This window comes from Eleutherodactylus coqui, chromosome 4, assembly GCF_035609145.1.
Source record: "Eleutherodactylus coqui strain aEleCoq1 chromosome 4, aEleCoq1.hap1, whole genome shotgun sequence".
NCBI classification, from domain to species: domain Eukaryota; kingdom Metazoa; phylum Chordata; class Amphibia; order Anura; family Eleutherodactylidae; genus Eleutherodactylus; species Eleutherodactylus coqui.
The window spans coordinates 39,993,299-40,012,157 of NC_089840.1; the positions used below are offsets into that span (position 1 = coordinate 39,993,299).

At 40.7% G+C, this 18,859-nt stretch overlaps 1 protein-coding gene across 1 annotated transcript in view; it reads right to left on the minus strand.

Annotated features, from left to right (window-relative positions):
* Positions 1 to 12,751: 12,751 nt before the first annotated feature.
* The window catches only part of LOC136624588 (carcinoembryonic antigen-related cell adhesion molecule 2-like), a 54,916-nt gene continuing 48,808 nt past the window's right edge, over positions 12,752 to 18,859 (minus strand). Inside the window, exons 3-5 of the mRNA XM_066598547.1 lie at positions 17,662 to 17,770; positions 16,050 to 16,104; positions 12,752 to 13,408 (exon numbers count right to left, since the gene is read on the minus strand). Of these exons, the coding sequence (XP_066454644.1) occupies positions 13,307 to 13,408; positions 16,050 to 16,104; positions 17,662 to 17,770 (266 nt within the window). The 3' untranslated portion in view covers positions 12,752 to 13,306. The remainder of the gene's footprint in view (positions 13,409 to 16,049; positions 16,105 to 17,661; positions 17,771 to 18,859) is intronic.

Consider the following 18,859-nt stretch of genomic DNA (forward strand, 5'->3'; position numbering starts at 1 on the left):
AAAAATAAACACTTTTCGTCCTTTACTTTGTAAAAAATTAAAAACAAAATTACACATGTGGTATCCCTGCGTCCTAATGACCCAGAGAAGGAAGTTAATACATTATTTAACCCCTTAATAACACGGCCCCCTATTTTTCCCCCCTTTTCTTTTTTTCCTCCCCTGGCTTAAAAAAATCATAACTCCTTTATTTATTCATTGATGTAGCTGTATAAGGGCTTGTTTTTGGCTGAACTAATTGTATTTTTTCCAGTGGTGCTATTTAAAGTACCATATAATGTACTGAAAAACTTTTACAAAGTTTTTACAAAGCGGAGTAAAATGAAAAAAAATGACATTCCGCCATTTTCAGTGCGTTTTTTTTTTCTACGGTGCACAAACTGCAACAAAAATGACATGATAACTTTATTCTATGGGTCAGTACGATTACTGCGATACCAAACTTGGGTAGTTTTTTTTTTTTGTTGTAGAACTTGAATTTTTTTATTAAAGACATTTAATTTTTAAAAAATATTTTCTGCTGCATCTTCTGCGCGCAATAAGTTTTTTATTTTTCCGTGGACATAGTTTAGCAAGGGCTCATTTTTTGCGGGATGTCCTGTAGTTTACGTTAGTACTAATTCAGGAATACATACGACTTTTTGATCGCTTTTTATTGCATTTTCTCTGGGAGACAGGGTGACTGAAAAAATGCATTTCTGGCGTTATTTTTTTTTCCGACTACGTTCACCATGTGGGGTAAATAATGCACTACTTAGATAGATCGGACTTTTACGGACACGATAATACCAAAAAAGTATTTTTCTTTTATAATTTAGATTTTTTTTATTATAGATTCGGCAAAAGGAGGGTGATTTAAACTTTTATTACTTTTTTTTTTTTTACTGTGAAAAAGTAGCGAAAAAGAAAATGGTATTGGCATAATCGTACTGGCCTGTAGAATTACTTTTAGTATATTATTTATGCTGCTCAGAGAATGCAGTAAAAAATAAAAATAAAAAACATGCCAGAATTACAGATTTTGTTAATCTTGCCCCTAGAAAAAATGAAATAAAAAGCGATCAAATCTTTACATGTTCCTAAAACTTAGATCATTGAAGACTAGAGTTCATCCCGCAAAAAACTAGCCCTTCTAGAGCTCTGGCAATGGAAAATAAAATTAATTCGGCTCTTGGAATGTGGCGACACAAAAGCAAACCTTTAAGAAAAAAAAAGGTTTTAAATGTACAAAAATAGCAAAACATAAAAACTGTATAAACGTGGTATCACCGAATCATGCTGACTCAGAGAATAATGTTATCACAATATTTATTTTGCAGGCTGAACTCCATAAAAATGAAATCCAAAAAACAAATGACAGAATTTCTTTTTTTCCCCAATCTCCCTACAATTTTTTTTACAAAAGTTATGCAATACATTATATATACCCAAAAATGATGCCATCAAGAAGTACAACTTGTCCCGCAAAAAAACAAGCCCTCATATGGCCGTGTCAATGGAAAAATGAATAAGTAATGGCTCTTGGTACGCGACTGCAAAATTAGTTGAAATTAAATGATTGGCCCATTTAAAAAACTGCCCTGGTGGGTACGACAGGGTGGTAAGAAACCCGCCACTCAAGGGGTTAAAGGGAACCTGTAACATCCCCACAGCACCATAAACGAATTAATGGTGCCGTTAGGGGAGGTGACAGGGAGCTGAGTGAGGTATTTTTTTACACTCAATCGCTCCTGCAATCTAGCGATGTCATCCCGTCCCATGTGAGCGCTCTTCAGTATAGGAGAGAGTGCACATGGGACACTGAAATGGGTCAGGTCAGATTTTCGTGCCACGCACTGACTTAATTGGGTGACAGCGCCAGATCCAGCTGCATGTCATCTCTCCTAACAGTGGCATAACTTAGTTTATGGTGCTGTGGGGATCCGACAGGTTTTGTAAAAAAAAATGCTGCTGCCAAATGTAAGCTGTAGCTCCATAAAGAATTATGAAACACACTACAAATAGAGCACGTTTTATGTTAGTTTGTTTTACTTTTGGTGCATTGTCATAGTCAGTGTTAATTTTTTCAAACTTTTTCTTGTAAGTTTCTTTACAGAAAAAATGGCTGAAAAAAATGTACAAAAATGTGGGACTAAAAAAAATCCATTAAAGAACTGTTTGCAAAAAATAATTCAATTTTCTGATGTTTTTTATGAATTCATAAAAACTGCTACAAAAAAAGTGCGTAAGAAGGAAACCATAGTTTGTTGTAACTACATCCCTCTACATATTGGGCCTCATTTACCAAAATTTTCTAGTAGTAAGAATGTGCTTGTTGCCTATAACAACCAATCACAGCTCAGCTTTCACTTTACAGAGCAGTTCAGGAAATCAAAGCTGAGCTCTGATTGGTTGCTGTGGGTAACAAGGACAGCCTTACTATTAGAACATTTTAAAAAATGTGTCTCCTTGTATTAAATGTTTTATATAATAATGCGATGAACATAAAAGAACAATAAAACCTGAATCTTTCCCTTTTTCAGAGAAATCTAGTTACGGCTATGATATTTTGCGGTGGAGTCTCGCTGTAATATTTCTCATCATTTGCTGTGGAGCGATACTGTTTACTTCAAGGAGGAAATGTAAAAGAAACTCTAATCCAGATTGTCAAAACACACAGGGCCACTGAATAATCACCATCCAGAGGGGGCGCTGTATGGCCGTTATTTATCTTGCAGGTCTGTAATAAGCTGAGGACGACATAAAACTCCTCACTTGAATATAGGCATCTCCTTTCCTGTGCTCCAGTCCATTAGCACTGTGCCAGCCATCTCCATGTTATCAGCAGGAGCATAGAAATAACTGAACTCATCTCTGTGAGGACTCGTGGGTGTAATCCATCTGTTCTGGAGCCATTTGAATTATCTCTGCTTGCATCGTGCTCATGCAGCCATTTTTTATGCACAATTGCTGTTTTATGTACTATAAATACAACCCAAATCTCCCCAAAAATGGGATGTTGTGTAGAATGTAGAGATGAGCGAGCACCAAAATGCTCGGGTGCTCGTTGCTCGAGTCAAACTTTCCGTAATGCTCGAGAGCTCGTTTTAAGTAACGAACCCTATTGAAGTCAATGGGCGACTCGAGCATTTTTGTATGGGACTGATGCTCCGCATAGGTGATGACTTGTCAAACACCAGAAAACATCAGAATGTCATGGAAACACCACAGAAACGGATAGGGAAGGGCAGGGGCAACATGTATGGCTGCATCTGAGGCTCCCAGGTCCCACTATTAAGCCAAAATGGGGGCAAGAGTCTGGCGTCACCCCCCTAACAATTTAACCCCCATTAGCAAGGCACATGCATTGGCACATCTTAGCTAAGCACTACACTACCTGCAACCAAGGACAATCACTGCCTACGGGTGACACTGCTGCCTCTTCTCCTGGGTTACATGCTGGCATTGCTGTCCACCCCCCACCGCACGCTCCTGCGTCCACAGCGCACCCAAAATTTTCCCTGCCCAGCGTTCAGCTGCCCTCATGCCACACGCTCGCTTCATAGCCACACCACCCTCATGTCTATTTATAGGTGCGTAATGGATGAGGAGGAACCGGAGGCACACACTGCAGAGGGTTGGCAGGGCTAGGCAACGACCCTCTTTGAAAATGTGGGCAATAGCCCACAATGCTATTGAGAATTGATGATAAATTGATGTATGATCATCATTCCAATCCCGTGCCACCTCCGTCACAAAATTGTCAGGAGCCGCAAACGTGGGCATAAAAGGGACTCGGGTGCCAGCACTTCTACAGATTTCCACAATGCAGCAATACTCTGTGTGGGAAGCACATGAGCAGGCCTAGGGTTAGGCTCGGTCCCAGCCTTCACCTTGTGTGACCCAAGGTGCTGTGAGTGATATAGCAATGGAAAATCCATGTGTTCCCACACAATTCATTCTCTGTAGGTGTCAGATAGCTCAACACTGCAATGGGAAGTCTTTGAGTTCCTTGGGCTCGCCTATGCTGTGGGTGCACAAAGATGGTATTACACAGGAAGAAATCAGAGTACCCAAACATGGCAGAGTTTCACCCCACCAAGGAACTCGGCCTCGGCCCACATTTCTGCCCTAGTCAGTCAGTGTATTTGTGCCAGACAAGTAAAACAATGCAATGGGAAGTCTTTGTGCATCCACAGCATAGGTGAGCCCAAGTAACTCAACATGGTATTACACATGAGGAAATCAGAGTGCCCAAATATGCAACGTTGTTTTAGCGACCATCGCTCTGTGTAAATGAGCCTTAATATGTAGCCCCACTAAGACTGATAGGAGACATTAGCCAACTTATGGACCTGGTACGAGACCGTCTTAGTCAAACGGTTTTGGCAGGATCGCAATTACCTACATGGGCCTCCTCTTACCTGCTGGAGGATATGTAGCGCTTAAGACACCCACATGACACTGCATACTATTGCCACTCAAAGTCTCATGGCTCCTTTTCTAGAATAGAACTATGTTTTGGGTCCTCGGAATGTCTTCCCTTGGTGTCAGACATCTCTTACATGCCTCATGGTATCGCTAATCATTCACCACTTCAGCTATTTCTCAATTTGAGGGGAGGGGGGATGACTTGCCTGCCATGGAAACGTTATTCCCTATGGCTAGATCAACTGGGCATCTGTATCTATACGGATCAGGAGGCAGAGACCTACTGGGGAGCTAATACTGCTTTGGAGTCCAAATCTATGGTCCGGAGGCCTTCATGTCCTTCATTAGAGGCTCTTTCACGGTAGCTTTCTCTGTCTACAGTAAGTCCCTACAACAGGATAAACTTGGCTTGAAGCGCCATCTCTCTGGCGGAGAGCCTGCTATATTACGAACCCCACTGAAGCCAAAAATTCTGCTCTCAATTATTTGCAGAGAAAATATAGACTACTATTACTTGACTACACCAAGAAAGAACTTTTACGTTCTCAACACCACATTTTTGACCAAGGGAATAAAACGCTTGACTATTAGCTTATCTTGCTAGTGAGGACCACACCATACCCCCAATTGTGGGGGTCTGGAATGTGTCTGGATCCATGGTCACTGACCCTAAGCTCAATTGCCCCGAGAAAATCCCCATCTCAACACTATTACCTTTCCGACAGAACCCCAAAGTAGAATGACTATGCTGGATGGAAACTTAGAGATGGAGGAGATAGTGGAGGCTATCCGGTCTTTCCCGAAAGAAAGTTTTTTTGGAGAAAAAAAGAAAATAAGAGGATATCCGTAACTATAAAGGACTGAAAAAGTTCTGATGACTAAATCTTGCGAAATATTACTGATGTTTCTTTCCTTTTTGCATTGTATTATATGGGAAAATGCCCAATAAATGTTGCTTTAAAAAAAATAAAAGTTAATTTATGTTGTCTCTATGGTATATGTTGTTATTTTGCTGTCTCCAATGTGTATATTTACATTTTTTTTTTTTTGGTTGATGGGAGGAGCAAAACATATGTCTCGAGGCTTGTGCCCCGAATCTTTCAGAATTCTGGCAAAGCCCTTGATTGCTAATTGTGCATTGATGGGTCATTAAAAAAAACTAGAAACATAGCTAAAAGTGATGGAGTAGGAATGGCCGTGAAGTGGAGTTGGGAGGCTCCAGGCTAAACCTTTGCACCCAGGTGCATGAGCCTTAAGCCGAATCCCTACCATGTTCTCATGGGGTTGGTGTGTTTGGATTTTCTGCAGCATTTACAATATGGTAGCTACAATATGCATTTCAAAATGTCATCTATACACTGCAGAAAAAATCTGCACCAATTGAGTATGGGAATTGACCTGCATGTCAATTTTAGCAGCAGATTTAGTGCAGAAAGTTTGAAAACAATTAACGCATTAGCGCCACTTGTGTCTACAGGCAGTGTTTGGTATTGCAGCTTATCCCCACTAAATGAAGAAACCTTAAGGGGCAGTTATACTCCTTTCTTAGCTTCCCTCTTATGAATCTTGTCTCAGCTATGCCAGGTGATAACCACAATAATGTATGTGAACCCGGCCGTACACGGGCTGATTAGCATCACAAGTGGTGGTAACTATATACAGTGGAACAGCATACGAGGGGAATTTGCAGAATTATTATCAGATACAAAGAACCTGAGAAACCACAAGGAAGTGTAATTCCTTTTCCCTTTGATGTTCTTGATGAGTATGAAGGAATGTGCGGTACATGGATGACGTAGGACGATGAGCGATGTGGTTTCACACCTTCAACAAAAAATTATCAGTAAAGAGCAGAAGCAGTGGTGCAAAAAAAGAGATAACCATCTGCAGATATCATCACAACCAAGGACACAAAATGTAAGATGAAAATGAAGCATTGTGTTATATATAGACCTGGGGGGATTGCATGATGAGCAATTCTCCTGGGTCTATATGTACTAGATATCAGCCACCTGCAGCGTCAGTCAGCGGCTGATGTCTAATGCATCTGTAATCCTCTGCACCGTGGGACGATGGAATGTGAAATTTTTCAAGGATTTTTTTATATACAGTATACATGTTTTTTTTTTTTTATTTTAGCAGTTTAGGGCTTGTTCTCACCTGTTTTTGTCTCTGTTTATCTCTCTGTTCCATTTTTTATAAAACTGATATTAACTGATCAGCTTTTTTCCCATTGACTTAAATGGTTTTCAGAAACCCTGCTGCGCTATTTGTGCCAGTAAAAAAATTAAAGCAAACTGAAAGCATTCAGTTTTTTTAAAAACCCATTTAAATCAATGGTGAAAAAACTGTTATTTTTTTACTTCCTTTCTCACCCTTAAAAGTGCAACAGAGAGATAGAAATCCAAAACTGAGATAAAAGCAAATGTGAACAAATCCGCACCTAGGGTGGATTGGCTGTTCAGTTCACCGGCAAAAATTCTGGGGGGCCGGTCACAACTACTCGGAACTACCACTTTAAGGGATGCTACAGGCATCCCCCTAGGCCTCTAGTTTACGAGGTGGCCCGGTGAGGCTTTAAAGTACAAAAACCAAAAAAACAATATAGTCACCTCCTTTGCTTTTTCCTAGTACAGTCTTGCCTGAATTCCTGTTGCCTGGTCATGTGCTATGTGACCGCTGTGGTCAATTGGACACACCAGTCACGCGTGAATGCTGGAAAATTGAGACAAAGATGTTAATATGGCAAATTCTGCAGAGACAGGTTGTGACTGGGAGAATTTATCATGGTGATCTGGGCCACATGCAGGAGAAAAGGGTATGCAAACAAAACCAGTCAGAGGGGACATCACCCGTGATAACTGGATATAACAGTTTTGTACTCAGTTATACAGTCTGCAGAGCACCGGTATAGAGCTGGTACCACTATATGATCACTGTATGGGTATAATATTGGTCTTTTTATGTCATTTTTTCAGTAACAGTATAGTGGTATTATGTAGTTACTATGTTTGGTAATTTGTGATCATTGTGTGTCAGTATTATTTGGCCCTTACATAGTGTTCCCTCCTTCTCTCTAACCCCCAAGATGCTGTGGCTGTTATTGACAGTGGCATCTATTGAGTTAAACGACTAGAATCAAAGTTTTCTCTGATCATGGCCATTACAACAAGAGCTGCAGTGACAGTTAAAGGGGTTGTCCCGCGCCGAAACGGGTTTTGTTTTTTTTTTAAACCCCCCCCCCCCCCCCCCGTTCGGCGCGAGACAACCCCGATGCAGGGGTTAAAAAAACAAACTGAGAGTGCTTACCTGAATCCCGGCGGTCCGGCGTCTTCATACTCACCTGCTGAAGATGGCCGCCGGGGTCTGCTCCCTCCGTGGACAGCAGCTCTTCTGTGCGGTCCATTGCCGATTCCAGCCTCCTGATTGGCTGGAATCGGCACGTGACGGGGCGGAGCTACACGGAGCCGGCATTCTGCACGAGCGGCTGCATTGAAGAGAGCAGAAGACCCGGACTGCGCAAGCGCGGCTAATTTGGCCATCGGAGGCCGAAAATTAGTCGGCACCATGGAGACGAGGACGCCAGCAACGGAGCAGGTAAGTATAAAACTTTTGATAACTTCTGTATGGCTCATAATTAATGCACAATGTACATTACAAAGTGCATTAATATGGCCATACAGAAGTGTATAGACCCACTTGCTGCCGCGGGACAACCCCTTTAATATAGGGCTCATGTGGTGATCACATGGCCACAGGCCCCATAACATAAATGTCCATCATAGAGGCTTAAGAGAAACCAGTCTATGATGTTCATTTATGTTATTGAGTTAAAAATAAGCGGCGCCTTTATCGTTACCTCCATATCTAGCATGTTGTGGGCTTCGTAGAAAGTCTGCTGTGATGAGCCATGCATGTAACATGTTATTCACCGTGGCAGAAGAATCAAAATATAAGTTTTGCTAAAATATAGGTTTTAATAATATTATTTAGAACCAGTTTGTCTCGGCTTGAACTAACAAACACATAAATACAACAGATATCCCCCGGATAACAAGATGCGTTATAATTAGGAGGAAAACATTCACTGAAGCCTCTGAGCACCGATCCGTTTTCCTGTATTAAATCCCCTTCTGATATGCAGACTGAGACTTCAGATGCATGAGGGGGACAACAGAAAAACCTTATTTGGAGCAACCGGTATATACAAATCCCGACCTATCCGATAAAACAGTCAGATCAAAAAAAGGCCAGAGGCATCTTCATGTGCGTAAATCTGCACTAGAGTGCCTATAATCTAAATAGCTCCAAAACAATTATCCCTAGGGTGATTCTGAAAAAGGTCATTTATAATTAAAGGATAGTTTTCCCTAGTTTTCACAAAAGAGGGATGGAAGCCCTCAAAAGTATTCTGACGGATTCTTGCTGAAATAACTATTTATTTATTTTATTTTTTGGTGCAAGGGGGATTTAGGCTGGGTACTATCTGGTTGGAATTATTAAATAGGCAGCTTTATCAATCTAGAAAGGGTTATTATACCAAACCTTTACACCAGTTCAGCATGTACTATTGGTTAGGGTGAATCTTCTATAGGAATTTAAATGAATCATTCTACTAAATCTATTTAGTTCATATATCGGTTCCTGATGAAGTTGTGTTACTACAACAGAAACGCGTTGAACTCATTAGTAGGAATCAGAAAAGCAGTACTAGTTTCACCTTTTTTTAGAACAATTCTGTATTAGGTCATTTATAAAGGATCCCTATCATTCAGTTTCTTGTGAAAACTATCCTTCAATTAAAAATGACCCGTTTCAGAATCACCCTATAGATAATTTTTGGTTTTGGAGCCATTTGGATTATAGGTACTTTAGTGCAGATTTCTGCACATGAAGATGCCCCTGGGCTTTTTTTGATCTGATTGTTTTATTGGATAGGTCGGGATTTGTATATACCGATTGCTCTAAATAGGGTTTTTCTGTTGTCCCCCTCATGCATCAGACGTCTCGGTCTACATACCAGAAGGGGATTTAATACAGGAAAACGGACGGGTGCTTGAAGGCTTTAGTGCTGTAGTACAGTAGTAAAAAGGCATCAGAATAGTGCAGAATCATAAAAGAAGTCATACTCACCTTACCGACCCCGGCTTTCTGGTTCCTGTTCTCTTGAAATGGACATGTGACCGCTAAAGCCAATTACTTTTATTATTATACATCATTCTGAGCGTCCTAAACAAAAAATTAAGAGGCCAGACGATCCTTTAAGCCTGGGTTCACACTGGGCAGATTTGCTGCGGTTTTGCCGCGGTTTGCCGTTGCATATCCGCACTGCGGCAAAACTGTTGTTGCAAATGTGTTTGGGCAAAAAGCTGTTCTCACAGGACGGATGTTTTCCGCACTGCCGCAGTGCGGAAATGCAGCTACGCTGCGGTTTTTCAAGACGGAGCATGTCAATTCTTTTGACTTTTCCACAGCGCTTTTTTGTCCATAGACCTCTATAGGCGCAGCAAGATTCGCATCATAACACGCTGAAAAAGTAAAAAAGTGCTGCTGAAAAAAACGCTTGCAGATTTTCTGCACCAAAAAAGCGCAGAAAATACACAACACAAAAAATAACCTTTAAGGGTGACTACCCACTAGCGTTTTTTTTCTGCTGCAAATTTGCTCCTATTTTTTCTTCCAATTGTCAATGGGACTTTCTAATGTTAAAAACGCAACATTGCGTTGCGTGGCGTTGCGGTTTTAACATTAGGAAGTCCCATTAACAATTGGAAGAAAAAATAGGAGCAAATTCGCACCAAAAAAAAAAACGCTAGTGGGTAGTCACCCTAAAGCAGTTTTGCCGCAGCAAAACTACAACAAATCTACCCTATGTGAACCCAGCCTTGCAGCTCTTTCTGCACAGGCGTCCCTGTCATGTCATTAATTCCATTATGAGGTTCATTAGCAACTGACAAAATGTTAAACCATTTAACATGAACCCTATGTTCAGGTCACTGATCCTGTTTGTGGTACTTTATGTCTGAGTGCCATCAAAGAAAGTCTGTTAACTTATGTAGGTGTGAATGGGAAGGTGTTAAAAAAGAGAATGTCAGAGCATAGAAAGTGAATGTTTCCATTTGATACTGCCTATCTGTTGTATCCATCCTGTGTAAAAATCTCTATTTCAAGATGAAGGCATCAGAAAGGTGTGTTGAATGGACAGCTGATGACAACCATTGCAGCTGCCGCTGAGTCTTTCACAATCTATTTCTGCAGAATTGATGTTGACACATTTTATATTGAAAGCTCATTAGTTGCTGCTTCCAGGGAACAGTAATGGGTACGACTTCCACCCCAACAAATGACAACTTACTGATATAATCCTTGTCCTGTAGTAAGGAAATGTTTTTTATACACGTATTATATCCTTGAGTTTTCACCCATTTGAATTTGAGCTGTTTTAAGGAGCTTTTTGTATTTATTAATAAAAATATCAACAGTTAACAATTTTAGACTTTTTTCTTCTCTGTGACTTTACAGAATCTGCCTAATGGAACAAGTATAATAACGTTTTCAGAAGGTATTTCGTACCTTGACTCTCGTACCTGTCTAGTTTTTTAGATGTTTTTGAGTGTTGATTGATTTTTAGCTCTGCTCTATTAGTGTACAGCTATGATAAGTAACTCCAGTTTAGCTGCATTGTATGTTATTGGAGTGTGTATTGGAATCTGAAATCTACCTTTTGTCTTATCAGAAGCTCCAGCTGAGCTGCCAAAATACCCTGCTCCATGCTTTATACTGCAGTTCAGTTTGTTCTGAATGGCTGCTGTGTATAAGCACAAACTCAGTAGGAGTTCAGAATATGGAGAGCTGATGGTTATAAGTTACAAGACACTAACCGGCAGTGACGTAAATTAGGAAGATGAGTCTGGTTTGTGGGTCTCTTCATTTCACACCACCTTGCATATTGCATGTCTGCAGTTTTCTTCTATTCTGGTATCATTATTTATGAGTTAATTGTAATAAAGTCCTAAGTGGTTACCATGTTGCATTTACTGAACCTGTGTCTCTGCGGTGCATATAATTGTGTATTTTACCACATTGTCTCACAGATGATATCACGCTCTCTTTTCTCTGCTGTAGTCAGAGGAGGAGGAGGAGGCTTCCTGTGGTGAAAACTTTTTTTCAGGAAGTGGCCATCACAAAAATATAGAAAAAAAACCTATAGCAGCTTTTAACTCATTGTTCGTCCAGGGTCTTCACTTTCTGATCATTGAAAATAATTGCATCATTAGTATTTGTCGGTGGAAAAGACCAAAAAATTATTTTTTAAAAATTCCAAAAAAAGACTAAGTAGGATTTATTAGGGGTATAGGTTAAACATCCTGGATCCCATGAGAAACTTTTAGAAGCCTTCTTCACTAGTTCAGGATAACCTCTACTGTATATAATATTGCCACCCAGTGCCCAAATAATATTGCCATACAGTGCCTCAGAATAGTAACATACATAGAATTAACACATACAGTATACATTCGCTATGTGCAAGCCCACACACATATACGCAGTTACTACATACAGTACGGACACTCAACACATACATGTACACATATAGAATCAGTGTAAACACATACATGTACATGCTCAATACCTACACTCACACATGAGCACAGTTGCATATATGCACACACACATATATATGTTCACAACACATATTCATGCATACCATATGTATGCAGGCGCGCCCCTTTCCATGAGATCTACAGGACCTCAGAGGATTGGTGGTAGGGTTGCCACCTGGCCAGTGTTTATATTTTACCACCCATATTAATGGCCGGTAAAAAATAATTGACAGCTGGGGATCAACCCAGAAAGCATTCCACTCATTCCATTGATCCGGTGAGGTAGCTGCTGCTGCTGTACTTAGTCTCTGACCCCTGACCTCTCCCCCTGGTGTCTGCACTCCTACGCCCATCTATCTTTAGAACTTCTCTTGGCTCGCTATAGGGCAGAAAGAGCAAGAGCTCCATATTTTTAATAGTATTTAAATTAGCACAGTTGAATCCTCTAATTAAGATTTTTTTTATGTCTCCCATTCAAATTGCATACCAAACAACAGTCCGCTTTTCACAGGATTGTTCTGCAAACCAGTTCTCTGCAGGGACATGGGTTGTGTAAATTTGCATAAAAAGAAGAATGACACGACTCTTTGGGGGAGTTGCTGAACAGAGCAGGGGTGGGGTTTAAATATTAAGAAGATAGGAGGTATAAGTTTATATGCTCTGCTTATGGTCCTGTGTGTCCTACATATGCTAAAAGCCATTTGTAGTGAATAAATGACTATAGTTTTCATGAAATTGCACCGCATTTTAATATTCATATTTGAAATATAGCTACATTATATATTATGTATAATACATTATACAATCACACCATTATATACAGAATTGGAGTGGAACATGTCCCGGACTCCATAGCTACGTCCCTGAGGACACAAGTAGGCATCAGCTATTCCATTACTGACTGGAATAGAGGGCTGCTCACCCTGGATGACCATGGTCACCCATAAAAATCAACGAGGTCATCTCCTTTGGAAAACCCCACTGAGATTCAATGCTGGCTCCACATTGGTTTGTGGACAACATTTACTTTGTGCCCCCTGTTCACATCACATTCAGCTTGTCAAGTGTAGAGAATGTTTTCTCAGATCACCATGGGCCCACCAAACCCAGTAGACCTTGGCATCTTCAAGGCTCCAGCTGATGTCCATGACCCAACAAGTCTTTCTGTATCCACCAAGGCGTTAATGAGTCATCTGCTATACTATAATAAATATTTAACGTTTATGTAAAGGTTTCACAGTGTAAACAGGAACCTTTCTTGTTTCTTGTCATGGTGTTTATCATCTTTTTCATTATGGGTCGTCTGGGCTTCGGGGTGCCACCTCAGGTGGCATCCTATCATAAAGCGTATTGAAACGAAGGAAGTATTCTTCATGGATGTTATCATACACCGGCTGTAAGGAAAGAACAAAAATACACATTTAAAGTGGCAGCATGTTCTATAATTTTACAGTACTATTCAGTGATGTTATTTTGTGGGCGGAACTATGACAAACTCTCATTCTTGTTAGACATTGGCTGGTAGTCTCCCTTCATAGATAAGTATAGTAAATGTCGGGTATTAGCTCAGGTAACAACAGAAGAAAATATAAAAAGTAATAAACATCTGCTGAGGAGACAACACTGAACAAATATTGCTTGAATTTGAATTTGCTCTTTTGAGTGATTGGTTGACTGACTGGCCTCCCATGTACAGGTACCTTAAAGGGGTTGTACCAAGATTAAAAGGTTATCCCTTGGGCCGCTTTTGCAAAATTGTATGATTTTCTTGCGCTGCAACAGCTCTACAAATCGCGTGTATGGGAAGCCCATGCTTTCCAATGGGTTCCTTCCCATTAATAATGTTTTGTAGGCTGCTACATTGTGAGAAAAAAACATCGGTTGCTAAATATTGCCGTGATTTGCTATGTTTTGTAGCCCATGTTACCCTATGGCGCCTTTCTTTCTGTTGCATCACATCGCACGAAAACGCGTTTTTTGTGCAGTGGGATGAAACTTTTACAGTTGGAAGTCCTACTGTTTGCGCCTTAAAATAAGCCCTATCTGCCTTTAACCCATTTAGAACCAAGCACAGTAAAAATACGGCTCCTGGTCCCAGGTTTTAAGCCCAGTCTTATGTAAAACTATGGCAGAAATTAAAGCCTCCTGCTTCTGTAATCAATCAGAAGCAGGACGGGTTGTCAGCCATTAGTAACAGGCTAACAGCTAATAACCTCGAGGAGAAGGCAGGAGGGGTTTTTAACCCTTTCTGTCTTCTCCTTCCCCGAGTACAATGAGCTCAATGAGCGCTGTGTACTAAAAAGTGAAAGTGGAAGTGTAACTTCCACTACGGGAGCCCGGGGGTCATGTGACTGCTGGGATTCCCTGCTACAGCAGAGCTGCAGGGTCGTAGCAGACTATTGTCACTACAGGGTATGTTTTTTCCTATAACTGGGGCTCCTATGCATGCCCCAACTACAGAAGAAAAATGTCAAATAAAAAACAAACAAACATGGGACTGTCCCCCAGAGGTCTTATATGACGCCATGGGGGACATAGATAGTAAAAAGAACAGTTACACAAATAAATAAAACAAAATTACAGAATAAAACAATATATACATAAAGAAGAAAATAATCCAAAGCCGACGCCAACCAAAACCGTCACTACATGCGCCCTTTAATCCAAAACCATACATATTATATATCAAAACATCCGAAACAAAATGAGGAACCCTTTTCCATACTTTATTTTAGCGTAAATATAATCATTAAAAAAAATAACTAGAAATGTTAAAAAATAATTTTTTAAGCTAAAAAATAAAACTAAATAATAAAACAAAAAAAAAAGTCACTGAAAAAGATATAAAAAAAAAATCGCCCTATATGTCATGGAAAAAAAGCTGCAGCAAAAATAATTTTGGTAGCTAAAGGGAAAAAAAAGGGCAGTAAAACCAGCACATCAGTAAAATCCCTAAAAAGTGTCTGGTCCTCAAGCTACAACACAGCCTGGTCCTTAAGGGGTTTAAAAAAAGCAATACATCACCTATCAGACGCTGTCGGCTCCGCCGCACTTCTCCACAGCACTGGCATACTTGCTTGTAGTTTTCAGCCAACGCTTCCTGGTCAGAGGTTCCAAAACCCCGCCTCCAGGAACCAATTCGCATTGAATGGCTGTGATTGGTTCATCGAGCGCCGCAGTGATTGGCTGGGCTGCGGTGCTCAAGATCCAATCAGAGCCACGGCTTCCTGGAGGCAGGGTTTTTGAACTTCTGACCAGAAAGAACTGTCAGAAGATTGCAAACAAGTGTCGGGGACCTGCGAGGAGAAGTGCAGCTGAGCAGACAGTGCCTATTAGGTAATGTATTGTGTGTTGTTTTTTTAATGTAGCCAGAGCTTATTTTTGGGGTAGGGCTTATATTTCAAGCCCCTCCAAAAAGATCACTACAAAGTTGCGTGACTTTGTAGCGACACAGATTCATGACATCATTGCGAGAAAACACAGCGATATCGTACAGAACACAGATGCGATATCGCTGCGATTTTCTCTCAGTGATATGGCTGTCGTCCGTGGAAAAAAGGCCTTCTACACAGGATAGAGGAAAAGCTGTTCATCGGTCGGGGCCTCACTGCTGAGACACCAGCTGTTCTCGAGAACGGGACTCCTGAATCCTGCTCTGCCTGTCACTGCAGGGGTCACTTCTTCCCCTGCAGAGACATCAGAATGAATGGAGTGCTATTGAAACCTTGTCAGTTCTCCATTCATTTCAATGGGGCTGACGGAAATACCCGAGCAGGTGCTGTCCAGCAGGTGCCACACGGCTATCCCCGCAGTCCCACTAAAAGTGAATGGCGCACTAATGCACTTGCGCAACCAGTGCTCCATTCAATCTCCTCCTGCAGTAACCCCAAAGTGAGGCGGACTGGCGACACGGGACCCGCATTCTCGAGAACGCCTGTGGTCCCAGCAGTGAGACTCCCACTCAAGTTGTCCCCTATCCTGTGGATGGGAATAGCTTGTAATCTTAGTACGATCCCCTCAATATATGTGACTCACCTCTTCCTTTGCATTGTTTTCTGGGCTGGTTTGATGAATCTGAGAGGGAATTGTGCTGTAAAAAGACAATAAATACAACTTAATAGAAGCAAGAAAGAACACATTATACAATGTCTTATACTCCAGTCACAACCAAAGGTAAAGCAAGCATCTGCTATTGAAGTCTGTCTGATGTTATAACTTCACCCCCCTCCCCACTGACTCTTTATTACTTTAAAACTATAATTTACGAGAATAAAAAGTAAGCACTTGACTAAAGTTATAAAATCCAACGTGGAGAATCAGGAACATGTTAAGAAACACATGATTGATGGACATCTTTCATATGTGATATCCTATGTATCTAATTGTATTGTATACCCTGACTTACTACAAAATAAAAAAAATGTTTAAAATAACTAAATTACTTTTAAGGGGATCCATTCAGGGTTGTTGCTTTTGGCCAATATGTTGGGTTTGGTATAGATTACAGTGGGACCCTGCTGGACCCTGAGCCTTTTCTTTATGTTTTTCCATATTACCTATAAATATATAACCCTACCTACAGTTGCAATCAAAATTATTTAACTCCCACTGTAAATTAAGTTTATTTGCAAAATTTACAAACTTTCAGCTGTTTACAAAAACAGTCAAACAAGAACAACTTGAATAGCTGAACACAAATAATAACTAACTATTAATGACTACTGTGGACTCAGAATTATTCAAGCCCCTGAGTAGAATCCTTCATAAGAGCACATATATTTGCAAATCATGTGCTATTTCAAGCACACCTGATACAACTAATTAAGGGTTTCACTATTTGCATCAGGTGTGCTTGTGATATAACACAGCAAAGTTTTTAAGTTGACTTTGGCTTGTTGTTCTGTGTAAACGCCCCCCACTCAGCGCTTCACATAGAAGGTGATGAAGAGGTTGGATCATTTTGAGACTGCAATAATGTTGTGTTCAGCTTTTTAAGTTGTTCTTGTTTGGTTGGGTTTTTTTGCAAAGGGCTGAAAGTTTAGACATTTTGCAAATAATCCTAATTTGTTATGGGGGCTGAATAATTATGATAGCAGCTATATATCAAGTCATTGATCTTTGGGGCCTGCAAAAGAAAACCCCAGTAGTAGAGCCAGAATAATATCTGTGGAGATCTGCGAATAAAGCATTCTCTGTAGTGTCCATAATAACAATATTGTGCCTAAATAATGCTACCAGGGGGCTCTTATAATCATACTATACTTAAAGTAATGTATATTTAATAAAGGAGAAGTGTCACACTTTATCATCTTCTATATTTATTTATATTTAGTGTTGCGCTAAACCACCAGCTCTTTTAGTTCTTTCCTCTTGCTCGCCCACTCGGGTGGTGCGTCATCTAGTATGCAGCACCGCTACTATTTTCAGCACTATCTGAACCTCTACAGTCTTTGCTTCCTCTTTGGTCCAATCATAATTGTGCAGATTTTGCTCTACCGTCTTTTTTTCTCTATCTGCATTTCTAGCTGTTGTGACATGTCCTTAGTTGGTTGGTGGAGATCCATAGATGGTGGAGGCACCTCGGCATTTGCCCTGCCCTATAAGCATTATGATGATTATTAATATTTACATAAAGGGGTTCACTTACTTGCGCTTTGAATAGAACATGTAATAAATTATTCCGGCTAGTAGCATTAGTAGGATGATCCCTCCCGTTACTGAAGAAGATATGTAAATAATGTCAGAACGGTTGGACTCTGAAAAACAATTTTCAAGAATCACTTATGATAACTAACATCTCTCATAAATTCAGTTTTCACTACAATACTTGGCCTCCTTAAGGAGGGTTTGAAGATATCAGGCAATGCATTCTGCGCGAAATGTCAAAGTAGCCCTCCCACTCAACTCAAAAAGCAGTTGTATGGGGTCAGTAAAAGCAGAAAGACTTCAGTGGAAAACCACAGCAAACCAACTCATGCACGGTCTTATCATGGTTACTGGCATCCTTGACAAGATATGCTAAAAAAATGTTTTTGGAACCATTTCTGTTTTTGGTACTATTTTTATACCACCTATGCACAACTAAACCCCGGAATGGGGCGAAATGTAATTCTATCGGCTGTAAGCACTAGACTGCAAAGCAGCCCTTCACCAGTTGATGGTTATCTACAAGGTTCAGCAGTCTGCTCTTTCATGGCCCGATGAAAGTTGTATTGCCACAAAAGGAATCGCAGTTTGCAGACCAATGGTATACATTTTGGAAGCACATCAGGGCCATTTTAATACCCAAGTAGGCTCAGTGCATGGGTATTAAAATGCCCCCCACTACCATCCCCAAACTTTTTTGTGGCAAAAAAACACTCATACTCACCTAAACCAGACTCAGCAGGCTGCAGGCTTGTCTGCGGTCTTTGCTTCCTCCTGGGTCCAGCAGTCACGTGCCTGTCTAAGCATGTGACTGCTGCACCAACCACCAGCTCCACAGGTACTGAAGTCGGTAACTGTCCACAGCAGTCACATACTTCAACAGGCATGTGACTACTGGACCTGGAACTGAGTGGACATTGTAGCAATGGAAACACGCAATGGTCAGTTAGAGCTTTTTACTATTTTTTACCTTCGCAATGCTTTCCAACTGTATCCGCTCCTGAGGACATGGATACAGTTGAAATTGGTGCTGATGCCAGGCGGCCTGGTGCAGATGACCATTTGCCCTATGGTTAAAGTGGCCCTGGAAGGAGGATATGCTCTCTGATTTATAGTATCTTGCATTTAAGTAAGCCTGTCACCACCTATTGTAGTGACCCAGACTTGTCACTACAAAAATAATGTATAACATTTATTAA